This window comes from Caretta caretta, chromosome 14 (genome assembly GCF_965140235.1).
Source record: "Caretta caretta isolate rCarCar2 chromosome 14, rCarCar1.hap1, whole genome shotgun sequence".
NCBI lineage: Eukaryota > Metazoa > Chordata > Testudines > Cheloniidae > Caretta > Caretta caretta.
This window is the reverse complement of record NC_134219.1, coordinates 38,879,455-38,906,020: the sequence shown is the minus strand read 5'-3', so window position 1 is coordinate 38,906,020 and position 26,566 is coordinate 38,879,455. Positions and strand designations below refer to the sequence as shown.

At 48.5% G+C, this 26,566-nt stretch overlaps 1 protein-coding gene and 1 non-coding gene across 3 annotated transcripts; one reads left to right on the top strand and one right to left on the bottom strand.

Annotated features, from left to right (window-relative positions):
* The first annotated feature begins 5,287 nt into the window (after positions 1-5,287).
* On the top strand, positions 5,288-5,360 carry TRNAK-CUU (transfer RNA lysine (anticodon CUU)). The gene has a single exon. It is a non-coding gene; the product is annotated as a tRNA-Lys (tRNA).
* A 6,941-nt stretch (positions 5,361-12,301) lies between these two features.
* On the bottom strand, positions 12,302-25,081 carry LOC125621540 (uncharacterized). Of its 2 annotated transcripts, none has more exons than XM_048818437.2 (2): positions 24,941-25,081; positions 12,302-21,075 (listed from the first exon to the last, which is right to left on the bottom strand). In XM_048818437.2, the coding sequence occupies exons 1-2, from the start codon at positions 24,948-24,950 to the stop codon at positions 18,659-18,661; spliced, it is 2,427 nt and encodes an 808-aa protein (XP_048674394.1). In that variant the 5' UTR covers positions 24,951-25,081; the 3' UTR covers positions 12,302-18,658. The 2 variants fall into 2 exon arrangements, with proteins under 2 accessions (XP_048674394.1, XP_048674395.1); XM_048818438.2 differs by having other exon boundaries at positions 12,302-21,072.
* Positions 25,082-26,566: the final 1,485 nt, after the last annotated feature.

Below are 26,566 nucleotides of genomic sequence, written 5' to 3'. Positions count from 1 at the left end.
AAAACAGAGATATTCCAACTGAGCAGCAAATAAATATTTTACAAAATTCACCAAAACCACAAAACTGAACTCTACAAAGTGGTCCCCAAACTTTTCAGTGTCGAGCCCCCCATTACCTCTGTCTGCACACAACACCCCCCACACACCGGAGCTGGGCTGCAGCTCGCAGAGTGGGAGGTGTGGACAGCGATAAGGGGGCCAAGGCTGGGGGAGCAGCTGGGGGTGGATCTGGGGCTGGGAGCAGGGCTGCAGCTGGGCAGGGGCCATGAGTTGGGGCTGCGGCTAGGGGTGCAGCCGGGGCAGAGCGGGTAGCAGAGCAGGGCTGTGTGGAGCTCTCTCTCTGCCCCTATCTCTCTCTGAACATTCCTCCTCTGCTTTACAATCCCTCTCACCAAAATCCATTTCAGGCTGTACCAACCCATGTTTTGATTCATTTCTACCACTAGTGTTTCTCCAAAACCTAGACAGACATTTTTAATACAAGCACATGTTTTCACCATGCACCCCAAAACAAAGTGTGAAATAAAATACCTTTAAAACCCCACACCGCAACTATGTCTTGCATATACCCCTAAATCACAAACAGTTTTAATTTTTTTTTAAATCCATTTTAAAAACACCACATTTTCCAGAGGAAATACCCCAGTAGTTTAAAATAGTCAAAACCAAACAGTTTGCAACAAAATACTTTAAACACCCCCCCATACCTATCTCCTGCATATACCCCTAAATCAAAAACAACAATTTAAACATCAAACCCAACTATTTTAACCATTTTAAACACACACACACACACCCTTAAAAAACGTAGTATTTTTAAACAATAAAATGCTTTTCAAGCAACCAACACCTATTTACTGCATATGCCCTCAATCACAAATAACAGTTTAAACATTAAAAACAGCTTTTTTAAAGACTTGTTTTAAAACACACACATATAAAAGCAAAGTGCAGAAATGTACCTTCCCCCATAAGGTAAAGGGATGCTGGCACATGGTTATTCTGTTTTCCCCCATGTGTTCTGGGGCCTTTGGGTTAAAGAACAAGCAAAATTTTAGTTAGTATTATTCCCCGAATGCACGAAACACCTATACAAGCTATTAAATACTTATTTGGTTTTTGTTTGTTAAACAGTATTAAGCACTCTATAGTTAAAATGGGGTGTTACCTTGTCCTGGTGAAATACAGCTTGAAGTTGCTATTTCCATGCTAAACAGCTCACACTGTAATAAAGACATGTATCATTATTAGTAAGGACAGTCTGGACACAGTAACATTATATAATATATATTTTCAGAGTTAAAAAACAAACAGCACATACCTCCTCTTGCAGTCCAGCAGCAGCCTTTCTGGTCAATTCAAGATAGTTTCTGTTATCAAACAGTCTCCAAAAAGAAAAGGAGTACTTGTGGCACCTTAGAGACTAACCAATTTATTTGCCAGGTTTCAGAGTAGCAGCCGTGTTAATCTGTATTCGCAAAAAGAAAAGGAGTACTTGTGACACCTTAGAGACTAACCAATTTATTTGAGCATGAGCTTTCGTGAGCTACAGCTCACTTCACTGGATGCTGTAGCTCACGAAAGCTTATGCTCAAATAAATCTGTTAGTCTCTAAGGTGCCACAAGTACTCCTTTTCTTTTTGCGAATACAGACTAACACGGCTGCTACTCTGAAACCAGTCTCCAAAAAGCTCAGAGTTTTTTATACCATCCCAAAACTCTACTGTACTCAAACCTATGTCTCAAACATCCCTGTTTTATACGGAATATAGGAGCTTTTTTACTTTATTTTAAACACATTTGGGGTTTTTGTTTTGTTTTGTCCCCCACCTGCCCCCCAGATTCTTCTACATGCATTCCAGATTTTTGCTGTAAATAGGTCTCTTCCCAAAGGCACAATAGCTGGGTTCTTACAAACTATTTTTCTTCAACAGACATACAGCTTCTTGAAAACAAACCAAGATATCCATCATAACTTTTATCTTATTTAAGTGCCCCACAGTCCTAACAGAAACATAGTCATCAAGCCCTTTTCAATAGAGATTTTCATTTACTGCTACCAAGTTTTACATCACGTTTGTCCCCTCACCATTCTCTTTTGTCCCCGTTTGTCCCCTCATTGGTTTTCTTTAAAGCATTGTCAGGGTCTTGTGCACAGCATTTACCAAGGTCACCCCTTGTGCTAAATTTTCTTGGGTTAAGCACAGACATTGCATAGCATAACCTATTCCTTTTTCCTCGTTAATAAATCTTTAGATAGTTTATTACAGGATTGGCTACCAGTGTCATCTTTGGTGTGAGATCTGGGGTAAGTGTGAGATCTGGGGTAAGTGACTGGTCTCTTGGGACTGGAAGCAACCCAAATAAGGTATGATTTTTGGTATAAGTGACCATTTATCACTAAGTCCAGTTTGTCTGGGTAGCAACATAGTCTAGATCAGGGGTTGTCAAACTTCATTGCATTGCAACCCCCTTCTGACAACAAAAATTACTACAGGACCCCAGGAGTGGGGACCAAAACCTTAGCTCGCCCTAGCCCCACCACCCTGGGTGTGGGGTGGGGAGAAAAGCCAAATCTCCACTGCCCCAGGCTGGGGGCCCAAAGCTGAAGCCCAAGGGCTTCAGCCCTAGGCAGGGGGCCTGTAACCTTAGCCCTGCTTCCCAGGGCTGAAGCCCGCAGCTTTGGGCTTTGGCTTTAGCCCTGGGCCCCAGCAAGCCTAAGCCAGCCCTGGTAACCCCATTAAAATGGGGTCATGACCCACTTTGGGGTCCCGACCCACAGTTTGAGAACTGCTGGTCTAGACAGTCTAATGGGACTGTCTGTGACACCATGGTAAGACTTTTATAGCGATCCAGAAGTTCACATTTGTTATCGGCTTGGTGAAATCTAATTATAGAATACACTGCCAGCTTGGGGTATCTGCCTTGTTTTTAACAGTATGCCCTGAGGTCGGCACCCACGGTTGGCAGACAACATCACCAGCTCAATTACATGAATTTGAAGACATTTGGACTCGATTTCGGGATACATTTGGTTAAAAAACCATTGAGACTAGTGAAAGAATGCCTGACCTCCATTCCACGTACCCTCCCTAGTCCCCTCCTTCCCTGGTTTTCCTGTTTAAGAGTGTCTTGTATTTTATGGTTGTAACACCCACCCTACTGTGTTACGTCTACGTGGTACCGTCTGGTTTTGTATCGGCTGGTCTTCCAGCTTTGATGAGTTGTAAAACTGTATAATTCTGTTGGCGAACCTCTGCAGTGTGTTGGATTCAGAATCATACACAAGCTGTAACTCATTTACCTTTATGTGCTGTGTAAGGAGGCTTATTCCTTCACGCACTTACTTCCCTGGTCCTTCTCGCATGAATAGAGAGCCACAATACCCGAAGTCCAAAGGTGCAATCAATTCAATGTTTATTGAGGTGAACTTCCAGCAAGCATGATTCCAGTTTTCTTCCTTAGTGTCCCTCTTCCTAGCTCTGACACCACAGAGCCTTACACCTATGTCCCTGTTCCCATTCCTGCCCTTAGCCAAACATGATTCCAATTTCCCCACCCCATTCCCTGTTCCCATCCCCCCCACACACAGCAACTCACTTCCTGATTGACTGCCGACTATATAATAAAACTTGAGTTCTGCTTAGCTATACCTCAACCAATCATTTTCCTGAAATTTAACTAACTAATCCTAACATATTGTAACATGATTATGTAACCAATTATATCCCACCACCTTAATTAGTTTACACCCAGCAAAATTAATTATACAGCAGACAGAAACAATCACAGAACCAGACAGAGATTATACAGACAAACAATAGCAAAGTAGGAACTATAATGACAAAACAATACAGAAGTGAGGATTTCCCATCCCAGCTATTGATAAGTGAGTTCTTGCCAGACGGGATGCTATCAAACTAAGTTTCCTTTTACATTTTCTAGGCACTTCCCTTTCTCTGGAGGTGATGGGCATTATCAGGAGAGGATTGTATTCCTAACAGCCCAATAGCACCTTATTTCAATGTGACTAAGTTGGAACATGAGGAGGTGACCAGTCGCTTCCCAGCTTATGGCTGCCTCTGCTGCTTAGCCAAAGGCCTTAGCCTAAGCACAGGTCCTCAGACTGTCACAGTAAGAGAAGGCCCTTACACCCACAGACAGTGATTTTGATTCTTTCTTTTATACCTCTAGAACTAGCCAAGTGATAAGAATACACCTAAATTCTTAGAGTGTAGGCCTTTACAGACAGGCCTGAATATCTATATCCTAACATGCTGTTTTATTGGTTTCGGTTTTTACATAAAAACAAAAACAAACAAACAAACAAACAAATGAATTTCACATCCAGACACACAAAATGGTTCTCTTATTCCGAAAACAGAGTTTCCACGCAGGAAGTGATTCCAGACTAGCGATTCCAGTCAATTTCTCTGTAGACGTAGGGTGACCATCCATCCCGTTTCTCAAGGGACAGACCCGTTTTTTGGGACTTTTTCTTATACAGGCCCACACCCCCATCCTGTTTTTTCACAGTTGCTATCTGCTAACCCTACATAGACGTGTCCTTAGCAACTAAGGTCCAGATTTTAAAGATACTTAAGGACCTAGAAATCAACTGGTGTTAGGCCCCTGGGCACTTTGGAAAGCCCACTGGACTCCTAGCTGCATCTTTAGGCATCTAAATATCATCTGCAACCCAGCCCTAGTAGCCTGTGTGATACAGCATGGCCAGAAGGCAGCAGGAGAGTGATATAGTCCCAGGATGAGGAGAAGCCTTATACCCAGTAGGGGGAAGAAAGGTTTCTATAGATTAATTAAAAGCACCTGAAGCCAATTAGAGCACCTGAAGCTAGTCACCTGATAAAACCCCCCTGCTTCCATCAGCCAGAGAAAGGAGTTGGAGCCAAGTGGTTTGGAGTTGGAGCAGAGTGCAGTTTGGAGGAGTTGAAGTAGAGGAGAGTTTGGAGAAGTGCCGTGGCTGGCTAAAAGACCAAGACCCTAGGTAAAGAGACACCCGGCTTGTACAGAGAGATAGGGCAGGAAGCCCCACAAGCTGAAGAGCAGGAGACGGAAGTAGCCCAGGGGAAGGAAGCACTAGTTCAAGTGGTTTACCATTATCCCTAGGGCCCTTGGGCTAGGACCCGGAGTAGAGGGTGGGCTGGGGTCCCTCCCTCTCCACTACCCTTCTCTGGGTTACTAGTGGAACAGTAGATACCCTAGTTCAGGGGCAGGAAACTGCGCCCTGAACCTCCCCCAAGAAGAGGAAGCATAACACCCATCATGAGCCCGGCTAGCTCAGTCGGTAGAGCATGAGACTCTTAATCTCAGGGTCGTGGGTTCGAGCCCCACGCTGGGCGAAGCGAGTAAGTTTTGGAGCAGGTGGTGGTGGTCGGGGACTCTCTCCTCAGGGGGACTGAGTCATCTATCTGCTGCCCCGACTGGGAAAACCGAGAAGTCTGCTGCTTGCCAGGAGCTAGGATTCATGATGTGACGGAGAGACTGCCGAGACCCATCAAGCCCTCGGATCACTACCCCTTCCTGCTTCTCCACGTGGGCACCAATGATACTGCCAAGAATGACCTTGAGCAGAGCACTGCAGACTACGTGGTTCTGTGAAGAAGGATAAAGGAATTTGAGGTGCAAGAGGTGTTTTCGTCCATCCTCCCCATGGAAGGAAAAGGCCTGAGTAGAGACCGTTGAATCGTGGAAGTCAACGAATGGCTACGCAGGTGGTGTCGGAGAGAAGGCTTTGGATTCTTTGCCCATGGGATGGTGTTCCAAGAAGGAGGAGTGCTAGGCAGAGACGGGCTCCACCTAACGAAGAGAGGGAAGAGCATCTTTGCGAGCAGGCTGGCTAACATAGTGAGGAGGGCTTTAAACTAGGTACACCGGGGGAAGGAGACCAAAGCCCTGAGGTAAGTGGGGAAGTGGAATACCGGGAGGAAGCACGAGCCGGAGCGCACGAGAGGGCAGGGCTCCTGCCTCATACTGAGAAAGAGGGATGATCAGCGAGTTATCTCAAGTGCCTATGTCAAGTTTCCTCCCCACTCTGAACTCTAGGGTACAGATGTGGGGACCTGCATGAAAACCTCCTAAGCTTACTTTCACCAGCTTAGGTTAAACTTCCCCAAGGTACAAATTAATTTTATCCTTTGTCCTTGGAATTTCCACTGCCACTACCAAACTTTAACTGGGTTTACTGGGAAATGTAGTTTGGACACGTCTTTCCCCCCCAAAATCCTCCCAACCCTTGCACCCCACTTCCTGGGAAAGGTTTGGTAAAAATCCTCACCAGTTTGCATAGGAGACCATAGACCCAAACCCTTGGATCTTAGAACAATGAAAAACCATTCCGTTTTCTTACAAGAAGACTTTTAATAGAAGTAAAGAAATCCCCTCTGTAAAATCAGGATGGTAGATACTTTACAGGGTAATTAGATTCAAAACATAGAGAATCCCTCTAGGCAAAACCTTAAGTTACAAAAAAGACACACAGACAGGAATAGTCATTCTATTCAGCACAGTTCCTTTCTCAGCCATTTAAAGAAATCATAATCTAACACATACCTAGCTAGATTACTTACTAAAAGTTCTAAGACTCCATTCCTGTTCTATCCCCGGCAAAAGCAGCATACAGACAGACACAGACCCTTTGTTTTTCTCCCTCCTCCCAGCTTTTGAAAGTATCTTGTCTCCTCATTGGTCATTTTCATCAGGTGCCAGCGAGGTTACCTTTAGCTTCTTAATCCTTTACAGGTGAGAGGATTTTTCCTCTGGCCAGGAGGGATTTTAAAGGGGTTTACCCTTCCCTTTATATTTATGACAACCTATACACAAATGCAAGAAACCTGGGAAACAAGCAGGGAGAACTGGAAGTCCTGGCACAATCAAAGAATTATGATGTGACTGGAATAACAGAGACTTGGTGGGATAACTCACATGACTGGAGTACTGTCATAGATGGGTATAAACTGTTCAGGAAGGACAGGCAGGGCAGAAAAGGTGGGGGAGTAGCACTGAATGTAAGGGAGCAGTATGACTGCTCAGAGCTCAAGTATGAAACTGCAGAAAAACCTGAGAGTTTCTGTGTGAGCAACAAGGGTGATGTTGTGGTGGGAGTCTGCTATAGACCACTGGACCAGGGGGATGAGGTGGATGAGGCTTTCTTCCGGCAACTCACGGAAATTACTAGATCGCAGGCTCTGGTTCTCATGGGAGACTTCAATCACCCTGATATCTGCTGGGAGAGCAATACAGCGGTGCACAGACAATTCAGGAAGTTTTTGGAAAGTGTGGGGGACAATTTCCTGGTGCAAGTGCTGGAGGAACCAACTAGGGGCAGAGCTCTTCTTGGCCTGCTGCTCACAAACCGGGAAGAATTAGTAGGGGAAGCAAAAGTGGATGGGAATCTGGGAGGCAGTGACCATGAGATGGTCAAGTTCAGGATCCTGACACAGGGAAGAAAGGAGAGCAACAGAATACGGACCCTGGACTTCAGAAAAGCAGACTTTGACTCCCTTAGGGAACTGATGGGCAGGATCCCCTGGGAGAATAACATGAGGGGGAAAGGAGTCCAGGAGAGCTGGCTGTATTTTAAAGAATCCTTATTGCGGTTACAGGGACAAAACATCCCGATGTGTAGAAAGAATGGTAAATATGGCAGGCGACCAGCTTGGCTTAACAGTGAAATCCTTGCTGATCTTAAACACAAAAAAGAAGCTTACAAGAAGTGGAAGATTGGACACATGACCAGGGAAGAGTATAAAAATATTGCTCGGGCATGCAGGAGTGAAATCAGGAAGGCCAAATAACACCTGGAGTTGCAGCTAGCAAGAGATGTTAAGAGTAACAAGAAGGGATTCTTCAGGTATGTTAGCAACAAGAAGAAAGTCAAGGAAAGTGTGGGCCCCTTGCTGAATGAGGAAGGCAACCTAGTGACAGACGATGTGGAAAAAGCTAATGTACTCAATGCTTTTTTTGCCTCTGTCTTCACGAACAAGGTCAGCTACCAGACTACTGCCTTGGGCAACACAGCATGGGGAGGAGGTGACCAGCCCTCTGTGGAGAAAGAGGTGGTTTGGGACTATTTAGAAAAGCTGGACGAGCACAAGTCCATGGGGCTGGACCCGCTGCATCCGAGAGCGCTAAAGGAGTTGGCGGATGTGATTGCAGAGTGATTGGCCATTACCTTTGAAAACTCATGGCGATTGAGGGGAAGTCCCGGAAGACTGGAAAAAGGCTAATGTAGTGCCCATCTTTACAAAAGGGCAGAAGGAGGATCCTGGGAACTACAGGCCAGTCAGCCTCACCTCAGTCCCTGGAAAAATCATGGAACAGGTCCGCAAGGAATCAATTCTGAAGCACTTAGAGGAGAGGAAAGTGATCCGGAACAGTCAGCATGGATTCACCAAGGACTAGTCAAGCATGACTAATCTAATTGCCTTCTATGACGAGATAACTGGCTCTGTGGATGAGGGGAAAACAGTGGATGTGTTGTTCCTTGACTTTAGCAAAGCTTTTAACACGGTTTCCCACAGTATTCTTGCCAGCAAGTTAAAGAAGTATGGGCTGGATGAATGGACTATAAGGTGGATAGAAAGCTGGCTAGATCCTCGGGCTCAACGGGTAGTGATCAATGGCTCCATGTCTAGTTGGCAGCCGGTATCAAGTGGAGTTCCCCAAGGGTCGGTCCTCGGGCCGGTTTTGTTCAATATCTTCATAAATGATCTGGAGGATGGTGTGGATTGCACTCTCAGCAAGTTTGCAGATGACACTAAACTGGGAGGAGAGGTACATACGCTGGAGGGTAGGGATAGGATACAGAGGGCCCTAGACAAATTAGAGGATTGGGCCAAAAGAAATCTGATGAGGTTCAAAAAGGACAAGTGCAGAGTCCTGCACTTAGGACAGAAGAATCCCATGTACTGCTACAGACTAGGGACCGAATGGCTTGGCAGCAGTTCTGCAGAAAAGGACCTAGGATATGAGTCAACAGTGTGCCCTTGTTGCCAAGAAGGCCAATGGCATTTTGGGATGTACAAGTAGGGGCATTGCCAGCAGATCGAGGGACGTCATCGTTCCCCCTCTATTCGACATTGGTGAGGCCTCATCTGGAGTACTGTGTCCAGTTTTGGGCCCCACACTACAAGCAGGATGTGGAAAAATTGGAAAGAGTCCAGCGGAGGGCAACAAAAATGATTAGGGGTCTGGAACACATGAGTTATGAGGAGAGGCTGAGGGAACTGGGATTGTTTAGTCTGCAGAAGAGAAGAATGTGGGGGGATTTGATAGCTGCTTTCAACTACCTGAAAGGGCGTTCCAAAGAGGATGGATCTAGACTGTTCTCAGTGGTAGCTGATGACAGAACAAGGAGTGGTTTCAGAGGAACAGCCGTGTTAGTCTGTATTCGCAAAAAGAAAAGGAGTACTTGTGGCACCTTAGAGACTAACCAATTTATTTGAGCATGAGCTTTCGTGAGCTACAGCTCACTTCATCAGAACAAGGAGTAATGGTCTCAAGTTGCAGTGGGGGAGGTTTAGGTTGGATATTAGGAAAAACTTTTTCACTAGGAGGGTGGTGAAAGACTGCAGTGGGTTACCTAGGGAGGTGGTGGAATCTCCTTCCTTAGAGGTTTTTAAGGTCAGCTTGACAAAGCCCTGGCTGGGATGATTTAGTTGGGGATTAGTCCTGCTTTGAGCAGGGGGTTGGACTAGATGACCTCCTGAGGTCCCTTCCAACCCTGATATTCTATAATTCTATGATAATCATACTGGCAATTTGCCACACCTGCTACTTATTAACAGTAGCATGGGCTGTATTTTCAGTGCTGAAGGTCCTTTGTTCAATCCTCCTCAGTGACTATGGTGCTTGTATGCATTTGGCCATAGCCAGGGGCTACATAGGCACTGGAAAACTTTAGTTTTTTTCATAGGCGCAGTTTGACTTTTATATTTGGGGGTGGGGAGGGTGCAGGGCTTGAGCCAGCTCCATGTGGCAGAGCCCAGGGGGGGAGCGCTACCTCCACCGCCAACTCACCTCAGCAGGCCACCCAGCCTGTCAGGGATTGTGGGTGGGGGCACAACCAAAAACTGTAACTCAAAGGGGTGGGTGGGGGGACTCAGCTCAAAAAGTTTGAAAACTGCTCAGCAGTTGTGCTAGAACATGGGGGCGGGGGGGCAGAGGGCATGGCCCCATCACTTTTAAAAGTGGTTGGGTCCCACTTTTATGGGGCCGTAAGGGTGAGCGATTGGAGAGAGGGGCGGAGAGAAGCATGCAGGTGGCAAGGCCTCTGGGGAAGGGGTGGCATGGGGGGGGCAGGGACATGGTTTGGGTGCTGGTGGCACCCCCACTTTTAGGGAGCTGGAGAGACAATGGAAGACCCAACGACCTTTTAATGGCTGGCAACCAAGGCAAGCAGAGTTACTGATGACCCAAAAAACGAAATTCCTTTATCTGGTGTCTAATTTTGATAGGATGGAGTGGTCTAAAATCCTACACAGATGATTTTATGAATACGGGACACTTTGCTTCCCTTAGATTGAGAAATGAGGCGATTCTCAGGCCGGGAGACCATGGTGGTGGGTCAGTATAAGAACCCAAAGGAATAGAATATCTTACACACCGCAGAGGAAACTTGGAGACAAACAGGAATTTCATTGGTCAGGTCCCTTCCACCAAGCAATACAGAAGGTTCAACAACAACAACAAAGGCCTTTCTTTGTTGGCTGCTGAGAACTTTTGAATAACTTCACACTTCCTATTAGGTGCCTAAATGGAAGAAGTTGGGTGCTGAGCAATTTTGCAATAATTTGTAATAATAAATACTAAATAATAAATAATAAAAATTTTGCAGCCATTTGTGAATAATTACTGGTAATCTAAGCAGGGCCTGAAATGAGCTCTCCCCTGACATCTAGTGCTGAGCTGGGGAAGAGGACTTCAGGAGCCGACCTTGTTTGCATGGGCACACCCACCCTGCCTAGGTGCTCGGCATGATGGTACTGCTTTGCCCGAATGATCACTTTTGGCTGGTGTTGGATCACAAGTCACTTTCTTACTGGGGGCAGGGGCACGAAAGGGTTGTTCTTCCTGTTGTGTGAATCAAGGGCAGCAGAACTGTGCTTGGCATACCCTGATTGAAGGCCTCACCCTCAACTAAATGGCACTCACTACGCAGGGGACATGGGTGCTAAGCCAAAGCCCACTGGAATAAAAGGTCAGGTAAGAGACATCATTTGCCCTTTCCTTTCTCTACTATGTAATAACAAAGCTGAGTAATATTCAATGGGGAGTCGTTACACACCAACAGAGCTAAAATCATTGATAACTAGGGCCCTACCAAATTCATGATCCATTTTGATCAATTTCATGGCCATAGGATTTTAAAAATAGTAAACGTCACGATTTCAACCATTTAAACGTGAAATGTCATGGTGTTGTAATTGTGGTGGTCCTGACCCAAAAAAGGGCTGTGGGGGGGTCACATGGTTATTGTAGTGGGGTGGGTGTGGTATAGCCACCCTCACTTCTGCATGGCTGCCCGCAGAGATGGGCCCTTGGTCAGCAGCTGCCACTCTCTGCCCACCCAGCTCTGAAGGCTTTGAGAAACGCTGGTCTCTCCCATGAAATCTGTATAGTATACGGTAAAAACACACAAAAGATCAGATTTCAAAGCAAGGTGCTCCCCCCGCCCCAGGTTGGCAGACCACCCCCCAGAGCTCCTGAAGATGACCTCTGAACTTTGGATCTTCACTGATTAAGGACAACTATGAATGGGGTGTGGTGGAAGGAGATGGGAGGGGCGCATTAAAGGAACTTTTGGTTGATGGATTTAAGAACCTGAGGCAAAAGGACACTACCCAATGTCTTTTGCCTACGGTTTTATGTTTATGAATCCTGCTTGCGGTGTTTTCTCTAATTAATGCCGGGTGACTTCCCTCCTTTTATGAAAAGTTTCTTTTCTACGCTCAGACTCTGTGCTTGCAAGAGGGGAAGTGCTGCTTCTTGGAAATGCCCAGGGGTGGTGTGTAATTGCCCCAGGTTACTGGGTGGGGGCTCGAGCCGATTCTGTGTTGGATTGATGGAAAGGAACCCCTAGGTATAGAACCCAGTCGTGGCTGCTGCTGACTCCACCTGGCAGAAGGGTTACAGTAAGAAATATTCCTTGAAATTGAGACTGGCTCTCATGCAATTGTACCCCTCGCTCACAAAAAGTGGCTCTCTGTCCCCCTCTATTGGCTAGATGGGATATAGATGTTTTGAGTTCACTGTAGCCTTGGCGGAAATGGAGATTGCCTGGTTACACTTTTTATCATGGTGACATTTATTACAGATTAATACAGGATTAACAGAGCATTTCAAGAAATGGTCACTCAATCGTTGGCTGGGTGTTCAAAAGCCTGACACTCAACTACATTTCTCCGTTTATCTTTCATAATGTGGTAACGTCTGAACACCGCAGCTGATCAATTCCAACATACATGGGAATGTTCTAGATGTCAGTGGTCACAATCCTATTGATTTTGGGGGAACAAAATCAGAAAACAAGGGAAAAATAGGGGACACGGGGAGCCCCTTCCATCTGATTCACCTAGCCACAGCTTCAACCACCTCTGCAAATGTCTATAGACCAAACAACAGGTTGATGGCACCCCCGACACCTTCCAGCATAACAACATCCCTGCTCCTTCTCCCAGTGGAGTTTAACATGTTGCTACCCCAAATGACTCATCTCCAGGACAGAACAAAGACTAACCGGGGAAGGGAGGAAAGTTACAGGGAGTCGCTGAAATAGAGGGGAAAGGAGAGTGAACTGGAGGGAGGCAAGAGGTCTCTGGTATGTGCAATAAACTCAGCCTACAGAAGCAAAGAAGTATGCGACCCCCCCCATTTAGACAGGTCAACAGATTGCTTATAACCATTGATATTGACTCCTACGGACATGCTTATAACCTTCAATCGATGCACCTATAGCACATACTAATCATGTCTGTAACATGCTTCTAACAGCTATTCATCGTTTATTAAAACTTTTATAAATAAAACTTTACTATCAAATGCAGCCCCCTTTTCTCCTTTAGATCAGGCCATACCAATTCTTGCTTTTAGCTCCAGAAGTCTCAAGTTCGGTTTCTGAGCAGCAATGGTACATGCGGACACAGAGATTGGAATTTTTAAAGCTCTGTAGGGAATTTGAGCATCTGTGAGGACTGAACCCCCTGACCTCTATCCAAAAGCATAAGCACCTCCCGCTTGGGCTAAAGGGCCACATCCATTAGCCAGGCCTAGCTAGCGGTGAAGTTACGAGACCTGTTTGGAAAATGGGAATTTGTTTCCTAGATTTTAAGGCTAGAAGGGACCATTTGATCATCTAGTCTGATCTCCTGCTTTATATAGGCCATAGAATTCACACAGCTACCCCTGTATTGAGTTCTCAGAGGAATTTTCAGGGGCATATGTCCTTTGGGAAGTTTTCCCAGTGGAAAATTCCACTTTCCCATGGGACTATTAGAAAAAGAAGGGGAGAGTAAGAGAATCCTATTTTCTCACATTTTCTGACTGTTTCCCAACTTTTTCCAGCTGGAAATCAAGTTGGAAAGTAGATTCCCACTAGCTTTCCCCCGGTTGGGGATTTCCCAGTGGGAAATGTCCAGTTTCCCAGAGGAACGCTATTTTTCTGGTTTTGATGAAACGAGATTTTCCATTTGTGATGCTGTATGGAATATGGGGGGGCACTTTATATGATAGTGTTGATGCCAATATTATAAAATTGCAAGGAATCTGACCGGATATGCCGTGTGAGGTATCTGTGAAAATGTTAGAATTTGCCAAGTATGATCATCTTCTTTATATGTTTGTATCACCTTTGTAGTGTGAGTTATAGATGTGTAGGGTATAGCTGTATTTCCAACTTGTGCTGTGTTTCTGGGTGACACCCCCAGACTGACTGCCATCAGCACTGCCTAGCCTGTTTGATGGCCATCAAGGGTCATCAACTGTACAATGAACCCACTGAAAGAATCCAAGGGTTACACTGTATGAGTCAGCAAGACATGTAGGGGCATGCCTATGGAAGAGAACTCCATGGCTTTTCCATGCCATGTGCTGTGAAGCTTGTGTCTAGGACACAGGAAGTACAAGCCACGTGGCAAAAGAATATAAAAGGAAGCTGCATCATCTCCATTTTGTCTTCATTCCTGCTTCTTACCTCTGGAGTAACTTTTCTACAAACTGAACAAAGGACTGAATGATCCATCCAAGCTGTGGATGTGTTCCAGAGGGACTTTCAAGCCAGCAAACTCACCATTACTGCTAAGACCCTGATATATGGACTTTGAAATCTCTGTATGTATCTGATTGCTTTATCATTTAACAACTCTCTTCTTGTTCTTTCTTTTTCCTTATAATAAACCTTTAGTTTTAGACACTAAAGGATTGGCTTGCAGCATGGTATTTTGGGTAAGATCCAAACTAGTACTGACCTGGCAATGTGGCTGACCCTTTGGGGTGAGAAGAACATTTTGTATATGTGAGGAGAGTTTTTAAATAACTTCTCACTGTACTGGACCTAGGTGCTGATTGGAAGCCAGAGAACTGGAATGCAATAAATGGGACTATGTGATTTCTTTTTTAGTTTCTCGAGAACCAATGTGGGGGATCAGAAGCACAGTTTGTGACTGGTTGGGGAGTCTAACTTGAGTGTTTCTCCCAGAACTGGTGGTTATCTGCTCTCGTTTTGCAGCCTGAACTGATCTTGGCATTTTCAGTGAGGGCTGCCCCAAGCACCCCGGGTCCCACCCTTAACAAAATATTTTCTGCTCAGAAAATGCCAATCAGTGACTAGCTGTCAACACAATTTCAAGCATGACAAAGGTCTCTACATTCATGGCACAATAATGTATTCTAAGGGTACTTATCAGGCCTCCCTTTACCTAGTATTCAAAGACCTCGCAATATTTAATGCACTATGTAAGATGGGTGCTCCTATCCCCATTGTATAGATTGAGAACTGAGGCACAAGAGGCTAGATTTTCAAAGGTGTTTCGGTACCTAAAGATGCAGGGAGGCATTCAACAGGATGTTCTAGTAATGGAAGTTACTAGATCGCAGGCCCTGGTTCTCATGGGAGACTTCAATCACCCTGATATCTGCTGGGAGAGCAATACAACGGTGCACAAACAATCCAGGAAGTTTTTGGAAAGTGTAGGGGACAATTTCCTGGTGCAAATGCTGGAGGAACCAACTAGGGCAAAGCTCTTCTTGGCCTGCTGCTCACAAACCGGGAAGAATTAGTAGGGGGAAGCAAAAGTGGATGGGAACCTGGGAGGCAGTGACCATGAGATGGTCGAGTTCAGGATCCTGACACAAGGAAGAAAGGAGAGCAGCAGAATACGGACCCTGGACTTCAGAAAAGCAGACTTTGACTCCCTCAGGGAACTGATGGGGAGGATCCCCTGGGAGAATAACATGAGGGGGAAAGGAGTCCAGGAGAGCTGGCTGAATTTTAAAGAATCCTTATTGAGGTTGCAGGAACAAACCATCTCGATGTGTAGAAAGAATAGTAAATATGGCAGGTGACCAGCTTGGCTTAACAGTGAAATCCTTGCTGATCTTAAACACAAAAAAGAAGCTTACAAGAAGTGGAAGTTTGGACACATGACCAGGGAAGAGTATAAAAATATTGCTCGGGGATGCAGCAGTGAAATCAGGAAGGCCAAATAACACCTGGAGTTGCAGCTAGCAAGAGATGTTAAGAGTAACAAGAAGGGTTTCTTCAGGTAAGTTGGCAACAAGAAGAAAGTCAAGGAAAATGTGGGCCCCTTACTGAACGAGGGAGGCAACCTCGTGACAGAGGATGTGGAAAAAGCTAATGTACTCAATGCTTTTTTTGCCTCTGTCTTCACGAACAAGGTCAGCTCCCAGACTACTGCACTGGGCAGCACAGCATGGGGAGGAGGTGACCAGCCCTCTGTGGAGAAAGAGGTGGTTCGGGACTATTTAGAAAAGCTGGACGAGCACAAGTCCATCGAACCGGACCCGCTGCATCCGAGGGTGCTAAAGGAGTTGGCGGATGTGATTGCAGAGCGATTGGCCATTATCTTTGAAAACTCATGGCCATCGGGGGAAGTCCCGGAAGACTGGAAAAAGGCTAATGTAGTGCCCATCTTTACAAAAGGCAAGAAGGAGGATCCTGGGAACTACAGGCCAGTCAGCCTCACCTCAGTCCCTGGAAAAACCATGGAGCAGGTCCTCAAGGAATGAATTCTGAAGCACTTAGAGGAGAGGAAAGTGATCAGGAACAGTCAGCATGGATTCACCAAGGACAAGTCATGCCTGACTAATCACATTGCTTTCTATGACAAGATAACTGGCTCTGTGGATGAGGGGAAAGCAGTGGATGTGTTGTTCCTTGACTTTAGCAAAGCTTTTGACACGGTGTCCCACAGTATTCTTGCCAGCAAGTTAAAGAAGTATGGGCTGGATGAATGGACTATAAGGTGGATAGAAAGTTGGCTAGATCCTCGGGCTCAATGGGTAGTGACCAATGGCTCCATGTCTAGTTGGCAGCTGGTATCAAGTGGAGTTCCCCAAGGGTCGGTCCTCGGGCTGGTTTTGTTCAATATCTTCATTAATAATCTGGAGGATGGTGTGGATTGCACCCTCAGCAAGTTTGCAGATGACACTAAACTGGGAGGAGAGGTAGATACGCTGGAAGGTAGGGATAGGATACAGAGGGCCCTAGACAAATTAGAGGATTGGGCCAAAAGAAATCTGATGAGGTTCAACAAGGACAAGTACAGAGTCCTGCACTCTGGAGTACTGTGTCCAGTTTTGGGTCCCACACTACAAGAAGGATGTGGAAAAGTTGGCTTGACAAAGCTCTGGCTGGGATGATTTAGCTGGGGATTGGTCCTGCTTTGAGCAGGGGGTTGGACTAGATAACCTTCTGAGGTCCCTTCCAACCCTGATATTCTAGGATTCATAGGCACCATACCTGCACAGGGACTAAACTCCCATTGATTTCAATCTTTAGGCACTTTGAAAAATCTAGCCTTAAGGGTGCGTTTCCATTAAAGCTGGACCTGCAATTTCCAGCATGGGTAGAGGTATATGTGCTCCCTTTGATGGCGCTAGCATGCTAAAAACAGTGGGCTAGCTCCGGGGCAGCAGAACGGGGGGGAACCAGGGGGCCATGGCCCATCACTTTTTACTGGCTGTAAGGGCAAACGACAAGGGGGAGAGGGCGGAGAGGAGTGAGCAGGGGGTGGGGTCATGGAGGGAAGAGGCGAGGTGGGGGCAGAATCTCAGGGGAAGGGGCGGCACAAGGGCAGGGCCTTGGGGAGAAGGGGTGGCACAGGCAGGTGCGGCCACCGGTTCAGGTGCCAGTGGGCCCCCCACTTTTAGGAAGCTTCCGCCACTCCTAGTGTAGCTGCCACGGGGTGGGGGGCAGGACGGGCTAGCCACCTGAGTACATAGCGTGGGTCTCGGATGGGACTGTCCTCCATGCTGCGGCCGCATCGCTGTTACTTTGAGCACGCTAGCTTGATCAAAGCGAGGGTGTGTACATCTACTCAAGCTGGGACTTACAACGGCAGTGTGGATGGTCCCTAAGTACCTTGCTCAAGGTCACACAGGGAGTATCCTGAGCCCAGGTATCCCCCAGCGCCGACTTCCTCCCCTATTTGAGCCATAGGTGCCAACTCCGTGGGTGCTCTAGGGCTGGAGCACCCACAGGAAAAAAATGGTGGGTGCTGAGCACCCACCCATCCATGCCTCTGCCTCCCCACAGCTTCTCTTGGCTGCCAGTGGGCCCTGCCGATCAGCACCTCCCTCTCCCTCCCAGCGCCTCCAGCCCACGGTGGATCAGCTGTTCGCTGGCATGCAACAGCTTAATTGCATGCCAGCACTGGCGGGGGAAGGGAGGAGCGAGGGCAGGGTGCACTGGGGGGAGGGGGAGGATGGCGTGGTACGCTCAGGGGAGGGGGCCGGAAGAGGCGGGTTGGAGGTCGGGCCTTGGGGGAAAGGGTGGAGTTGGGGTGGGGCCTGGGGCGGAGCAGGGGCGAGTACCCCCCGGCACATTAGAAAGTCGGTGCCTATGAATTCAGCTACCTGAGGGCAAGGATGGTCCAATGGTAAAGGCTCTGGCTGAGGACATGGGTGAGTCAGTTTCATCTCCCTGCTGGGCTGCGGGTTTCCTGTCTGACTTCGAGTTAGCCACTTAGCCTCTCTGCGTCTCATTATCCCTCGTTTTACAGATGGGGGACTAATGCTTCCCTACCTCTCGGGGTGCTGTGAGGATATAGAGATTAGGAATTGGGAAGTGCTTTGAGCTCTACAGGTGAAAAGTGATGTATAGGAAGGCAACAGTATTATTAGTCACAGTGGAAGTAATCGGCTTGATCTGGAGCAAGGAAGATTTAGCCCAGATGTGTGGAAAAACTTTCTAACACTTAAGGGGAGTTTGGCTCTGGAACAGACGACCTATGGAGGTTGTGGGACCCTCACCATTGGAGGTTTTTAAGACCAGGTTGGACAAACACCTGTGAGGGATGGGCTAGGTGTATTTGGTCCTGCCTCCGCTGGTGGGACTGGACTGGATGCCCTCTCGAGGCCCTGTCCAGCCTGACACTTCTAGGACCGCACCAGTGCCAGGTGGCTATGCCGTGTGGGTCCCTTGGTGGGCAAGGAGGTGAGAACTGGTGCTGAAGCTTTTCCCACAGTCGGTGCATTTGTAAGGCTTCTCTGGCAGGTGCGATCGCTGATGGACCACCAGGTGGGAGCTCTGGCTGAAGCTTCTCCCGCACTGGGGGCACAGGTAGGGTCTCTCTCCCGTGTGGGTCCGCCAGTGCTTAACGAGGTCCGAGCGCCGGGCGAAGCTCCTCTGGCAGTCGGAGCATTGGTGGGGCCTGCCCTCCGCGTGGGCCCTCTGATGGGTCACCAGGGCCGGGCGGGAACCGAAGCCAACCCCGCAGTCAGGGCAGAGGTAGGATTTCTCCTCCGTGTGGGTCCTCTGGTGGGTGATGAGGTTGGAGCGCTGGCTGAAGCCCCGCCCACAGTCAGGGCAGTGGTAGGGCCGCTCCCCAGTGTGGGTCCTCTGGTGGGCATGAAGGTTGGAGCTCTGGGCAAAGCCTTTCCCGCAGTGGGAGCATTTGTAAGGTTTCTCTCCCGTGTGGATCCTCTGGTGTTTGATCAGCACTGAGCTGTCCCGGAAGCTGCGCCCGCAGTCAGGGCACTGGTAGGATTTTTCCCCGGTGTGGGTCCGGCGGTGCACGATCAGCGTCGAGCTGGTGTTGAAATTCCGCTTGCAGACGGCGCAGGTGTAGGGCCGCTCCCCCGTGTGGGTCCGCTGGTGTTTGATCAGGTTGGAGCTCTGACTGAAGCTCTTCCCGCATTCGGAGCACCTGAAGGGCTTCACCGCTGGACAGCGCGAAGGGGCCAAGCTCAGATCAGAACGTGCCTTGCGGCCCCTTGGCTCTGCCTGGCGGGCAGCCGGCACTGGGCTCTGCTCCATACCAGCGCATGGGAAGGATTCCCCCTCTGTGTGGGCTCTCTGACGTGCACTGACATTGGAGCTGGTGGGTTGGGGACTTTGCTCAGTGTTAACACATGGAGAGAACGCCTCCTCCAGTGGGGTTTTGGGATGTGTACTGGGGGGTGCTGGGCTCGCCTTCAATCTTTTCCCCAGATCAGCTTCCTCCTCTTGGTCAGCTCCTTCTCGTGCATTGTGATTGGAGCCACTCAACCTTTCCACAGCGTTAGCACGCGGACGAGATTTCTCCTCTCGGTGCATTCGCCGATGCACATTGAGCTCAGAGCTGGCATCAAACCTTTCCCCGCAGTCAGGGCATTGATGGGGCTTCCCCACCAGGTGGGCTTCCCCATCGCTGGTCTCTGCCGAGCTCTGGCCGACGCTTCCCCTGCTCTGAGTATCTTTACCGGGATCCTCTTCCTGGAGGACCGTCGGCGTGGTGCTCATGCTGCCTTTATAGGGCTTTGCATCCTCATGGAGTCTCTTATGGGTAATGAGGTGGGAGCTCTGGCTGAAGCTTTTCCCACAGCTGGCACACCTAAAGGGTCTCTCCCCCGTGTGGACCCGGCGGTGCTTATTGAGGTCCGAGCGCCGGGTGAAGCCCCGCTGGCAATCGGGACATTTGTAGGGTTTTTCTCCCGTGTGGGTCCTCTGATGGGTGATGAGGGCGGAGCGGCTGGGGAAGCTTTTCTCGCAGTCAGGACATTTATAAGGCCTGTCGCCTGCGTGGCTCCTCCGATGGGTCAGGAGCTGGGCGCTGGTGCCGAAGCCTTCTCCGCAGTCGGGGCACAGGTGGGATTTCTCCTCCAGGTGGGTCCTCTGGTGGGAGATCAGGTTGGACTGCTGGCTGAAGCTCCGCCCGCACTCAGGGCATTTGTAGGGCCGCTCCCCGGTGTGGACCCGCTGGTGGGCGCTGAGGTTGGAGCTGGTGCTGAAGTGTTTCCCGCAGTCGGTGCAGTGGTAGGGCCGCTCCCCGGTGTGGACCCGCTGGTGGGCGTGCAGGTTGGAGCTCTGGCTGAAGCCTTTCCCGCAGTGGGCGCACTTGTAGGGCTTCTCACCCGTGTGGGTCCGCCAGTGCTTGATCAGCACCGAGCCCTCACTGAAGCTGCGCCCGCAGTCAGGGCAGCGGTAGGATTTCTCCCCGGTGTGGGTCCGGCGGTGCACAATGAGGGCCGAACTGGTGTTGAAGCTTTTCCCACAGCTGGTGCATTTATAGGGTCTCTCACCCGTGTGCAGCCTCTGGTGAGTCAGGAGGTTGGAGCTCTGAGAGAAGCTTCTGCCGCACACGCTACATTTATAGGGTTTCTCGGCGGTGACCGTGTTGCTGTCTTGGGGTCCCTTGAGAGCTCTCTGATGGCAGGCGGGTTTATCCTCTTGCTTCGCTGGGTGCTGCCTCCCTGACCTGCGCCGACTCTCCACAGCTTTCCCCCGCTGAGAAGCAATCCCTTTGGATCTTCCCGAGAATGCCCCGCATGGTTCTGCACGCTCCGGACCTCCCTGCCAGGGATTCGTCTCTTCATTCTCATGCTCGAGCCCATCAGCTGCTGGGATAAAAAGAGAGAATCTGAAGGTGAGTTGTTCTCTGGGCTGGGAAGAAAGGAAACCTCAGCACCAGGGATTGGGGAAACTCGATAAGGTGGAGAAGCAGAGGCCAAAACCCTAGGAACACTTGGATCTCGGCACAACCTCAAGTTATTGGACTCCCGACAGGAATCATGGAGCGGAATTAAGCGGCCTGTGCTATTTGGGCGGTCGGACTAGATCTGCATTTCTCCACCCGTGGGTCGGGACCCAAAATTGGGTCTCCAGAACGTAGGCGCCGACTTTGTGGGTGCTCCGGGGCTGGAGCACCTGCAGCAAAAAAAAGTGGGTGCAGGCGCAGCCACAAAACAGCTGTTTGGAGGCTTGCGGGAGGGTGGCGAGCAGCCAGCAGTGGGCAGGCGGGGGACTTGGGAGGGGAGCAGCGGGGGGCAGGAAGAGGGAGAGCAAGGGCGGGGCCTCGGGGGAGTGGGGCAGAGCGGAAGAGGTGGAGCGAGGGTGCGGCTTGGGAGGAAGGGGTGGAGTGGGGGCGGGGCCTCGGGAGGGGGGCAGAGCGGGGCAGAAGAGGCGGGGTGAGGGCGGGGCCTTTGGGGAAAGGGCCTCAGAGCAAAGTGGGGGTGGAGCACCCCCGGGGAAAACTAGAAGTTGGTGCCTAGGTTCCAGAATGTTTCAAAGGGTCGCATGGCAGCTCCTGCGGCTCCTGTCCCATGGGGCGGCTGGGCTCCCCTCCCCGCTCCAGGCACTGCAACCTCCCAGCACCACTCAAGTTTGGCCCAGCCATCATGGCAATGGGAGCCTGGGTAGGCCAAACCTGAGTGAGTGGCCCTGCAACCCCATGAGCCAGGGCACAGCTCCACTCACACAGATTGGGTCCAGTCAGGGGCCGAGGCCAAATCTGAGCAGTGCTGCTATCCCAGAGGTCACAGTGCCCGGAGCAGAGACCCAAGCCTAGCCAGCCCCAAAGCATGGGAGCTGCAGGAGCCGCCACTGTGGGGCGAGCACTGGGCAGGACCGAACCTTCCCAGGGGGCAGGATCCAACTGAACCCACCTCAGGGCCTCCACCGCCAGACTATTTACTGGGTCGCAACAGGCCACAAACATTAACAAATGGCTCCTGAGCCCGGAAAGGTTGAGAACCACTGGGCTAGAGGATCAGAATGATCCTTCTGACCTTGAAATCTTTTTGGAAAGGGTTGCTTATTTCAAACACTTTACAAGGGCGTAAATGACAACACAAGGTCACAGTGTGAGGAAGGCTGATGGTCTTGAGGTTAAGGAAAGGGGCAGGGCCGCAGGATACCTGGTTTCATTCCCCAGCTCTGATACAGACTCCCTGTATGACCTTGGACAATTCACTTAGGCTTGGATGTTTAAAGGCGCCTATGTGAAACAGACATCCAACTTTCATTGAATTTCAGGAATAACTCCCTTAGGTAACCTTTGAAAATGCCAGCCTCAGTTCCCATATGTGAAATGGGAATAATAGTCCTTTCCCCTCCTTCCTACCATGTCTATTTAGACTGTAAGGTCTTTGGGGCAGGGACTGAGTCTCACTGTGTGTTTGTAGTGCGCCCAGATCTCAGCTGCTGCCTTTAGATCCTATGTAATACAAATAATGCAGAGTCTAAGGCTTTAAGAAACCATTGTGATCATCTATTCTGACCTCCTGGCCAGAGAACCCAGGCCAGGGAACTTCCCCAGAATAATTTCTGTTTGCACTAGAGCGTATCTTTTAGAAAAGCATCCAAACTTGATTTAAAAATTGCCAGAGACAGAGAATCCACTGCGATCCTTGGCAAATTGCTCCAATGATTAATTATCCTCGCTATTACTAAGTAAATCAATAGCAGTAAGGTTCCAGGAAAAGGAAAACGATTAGGGTGACCACCTGTCCTGATTTTATAGGGACAGTCCCGATATTCAGGACTGTGTCTTACATAGGCGCTTACTACCCCCCCCACCACCCTGTCCCGATTTTTCACACTTGCTATTGGGTCACCTCTAAGAACAATGCCAGCAAACTAGTCCTACCATAGAGATGCAAAATGTAAGGAACATTTAGGGGTTCATCATCATTATACCCAAAGTACTGGGTCACTGGCTAGAGCTGGCAGAAAATTTTCCACTGGAACTGTTTTCTCAAGGGGAAATATTTTGACAGAATTGAAATGTTCTGCGGCAATGTCCCGATTCTATCGAAACTTTCAACCAAAATCAGGCAGGTTTCTCGGGTCCTTGTTCGAAGGCAGCCTGCCCCGGAGCAGAGGAGCATATTTAAGAAACACCATTCTCCCTGCAGAAACATTTCAATGTTTCTGAAGCAAAATATTGCAGGACTTCAGTTCCACAATTTGCACGGTTTTGGTTTTTTGTCCCAATTTTGGCCAAAACGTTTCCTGAACACTCAAAATTTCACAGAACCAAAATTCTGTTCTCTAGCCAGCTTTAGTGGTGTGGTCCTCAGTATGCTATAAAGTGGTTTCAAATAAAAGGAAGTATTTCTTCACACAACACACAGTCAACTTGTGGAACTCCTTGCCAGAGGATGTTGTGATGGCCAAGATTATAATAGGGTTAAAAAAAGAAGTAGGTAAATTCATGGGGGATAGGTCCATCAAATGGCTATTAGTCAGGATGAGCAGGGATGGTATCCCTAGCCTCTGTTTGCCAGAAGCTGGGAATGGGTGATAGGGATGGATCACTTGATGATTACCTGTTCTGTTCATTCCCTCTGAAGCACCTGGCATTGGCCACTGTCAGAAGGCAGGATACTGAGTTGGATGGAGCTTTGGTCTGTCCCAGTATGGCCCTTCTTATATTCTTATGTTCTAAAATGAGTTTCACTCCTATCCCCAAGCATAGTTCTGCCCCTGAGAAGGTGCCAGAGAGTCTACGGAGTCCACTAGAGACTTTGCTCCTGCGTGGAATTTTAAGTGGAAGATGATCAGACACTACGGTGATGGGAGGCTGTAGAAAACTGATAGCTAAAGTTGAAACAGGAAAGCAGCTCTCACAATGCCAGCTGAGGAGCGTGAGCTGTGGGGGAAGGTCTAATTTCTGGGCTCTTCCGCTCCCTCCCTTTCCCAGTTCTGGGTTTGGACTAGGAGTCTGTGGAACCAGATCCTGCTCCACTAACGTCAAAGGAGCTACAGGGCCAAGATTTTCCAAAGCAGCTGCTGAATTCTGGATGTTTAACCCAACACACCATAAAGAAGCCCTGATTTTTCGGAGGATAAGTTCTCAGCACTTTTTAAAAATCCGGCCCCGTTAAGATGGACACTGAAAATCATTAAGTCACTTTGCAAAATCTTGGCTCAGCTAAGAAGCTGGGCGACTGTTCCAGTGACGCCAACATCTGTTTTTTATCGCCAGTCTCATGATGTTTAGTGTTTTCCTCAAAGCCCCAGCACCCAGAGTCAGATGATTATGGAAGAATCTCAGCTTTAATTTTTTTCTTTTAAAAAAATACATTTCTAGCCCCCAAGGTTAAAGAGAAAAGCTTGAAAACTTGGTTCTGGAGTCTCAGAACCCAGAAGGCAAATAATAAACTGTAATAAAATAATAATTATTAATAATAAATAACAAAATTAATAATAATAATAATTCTGTGTTTATTATTTAAAGCCTCATTATTTGAAAGCAGTCTCGTGATTTTGGGGGGCTGACTGGTTTTTGAATGATTTCAGCTGGCAAATACAGGGGTCCTGCGGTCCAGCACCAAACAGGGCATCTTGCTCTCTAAGCAGCTTCTTAGGGGTCAGGCTTCAAAATGCTCAGCTGCTGTATTGACCTACATCAAGGTTCCTTGGCTGCCTTCCCTGAGCTGTCTACTCATTGCACCTACCATCAATCCCCTTCCCAGCACTTACCTGGATTCATACTGGAGAAGGCCCTGTGCCCAAGCACCAAGGGGTAATTGGGGAGCAGCCCCAGCCAACCAGAGATGCTTCTCTGATGCACCGGGGTAGCAGAACCTGCATCTCAGTTGCCTTTTGTGTTTCCATCACAGATGCACTGTGGGAAATGTAGTCTCCACTGCAAGGCATAAAGAACACGCACTCTTTACTGCAGAGCAAACTCTGACGGGCAGTCTGTGTTGCAGAGAACTATGGGAAGTGTAGTCTCCTTTGCCATGCAACAGCGTTTTACGTCGCAAGGCATTGTGGGAGGTGTAGTCTCTGGGCCTGATCAGAAATGCAGTGTTGGGGTGGAGCATTATGGGGAAAGCAGTATGCCTGGCAGAGTGTTATGGGAAGTGTAGTTTGCATGGCAGGGCAGTATGGGAAATGAACTTATGGGAGGCATGAGGATTGCTTGATTGTGATGTGCTGGAGAGGAAAATGTGGAGGGGCAGGAAGGCACCCCGGCTTTAAGAAAGAAAGCGAGCCCTGCAGGATAACAAAGGGAGGAATTCTTTGCCTGCAGTGAATTCACCATTAGTTAATTCATTTTAAACACCCACTCCACGTGCCTGGACAAAATGTGTTAAGAGCAGGATGTGAACCCAACCTCCACCTACAGACCAGAATACCCAGCTCAAAAAAGGCATACAGAGCCTTAAGCATGGTTCCTTTGATCACTTAGCTAGCCTGATGCCAAGGAGAGGATCTCTATCTCTGGATTTCACTGAGCCTTGAGGAAATGTCACATTCCCAGCTAGGGCTGTGATGGAGGCTTCTGTTTTTTATGGTAGGCTCACTGCAGGCTGAAGAAGTCTCTGAAGATGAAGGTTGTGATGTGGAGCAACTGCGCTGCTGGGCTGGTCTCCTTGTATTTAAATGTAGACCACAAATACATCCAATCCGCCCATCTCTCTCTCTCTCTCTCTGTCCTTGTTTGTCTTTTTCACTATCTGACTTTTTCTCTCTTTGTGCATCTGTCTCTGTTTCCTTTATGTTGTAGCCACGTTGGGGATATCAGAGAGATGAGGTGAGTGAGATAAGACCTTTGATTGGACCAACTTCTGTTGGTGAGAGAGAGAAGCTCTTGATCCACACAGAGCTCTTCTGCACGGCTGGGCTCCCGCCTGGTAAGCCTGAAAGCTTGTCTCTCTCACCAACAGAACTTGGTCTATTAAAAGGTATTACCTCACCCGCCTTGTCTCTCTTTTCTTTGTCATTCTCTTTTAGTAAACTTGGTATAACACTTAGTTATATCAAAATAAAGGTGCTTATATCAACGTAGCTTATTCCCCTAAATTTACAAGGGCTGGTGTACACTACAGGGCGGGTGTGTGTGTGTGTTTGATCTAAGTCACACAATTTCAGCTATGTGGAGTCCGGAGTTCACGCTAGAGAGACTGGCTGTCGATTTATTGAGTCTATACTAGACATGATAAATTGACCCCTGCTGGATCGATTGCTGCCCGTCGATCCGGCCGGTAGTGTAGACAAGCTCTAAACTATGCTAGTATAGGCATCTTTATACTGGTATATCCATACTAAGGGGAGGTGTTCTGCTTTAACTTTAACTGCTTTAATACCAGTTTCAAACCA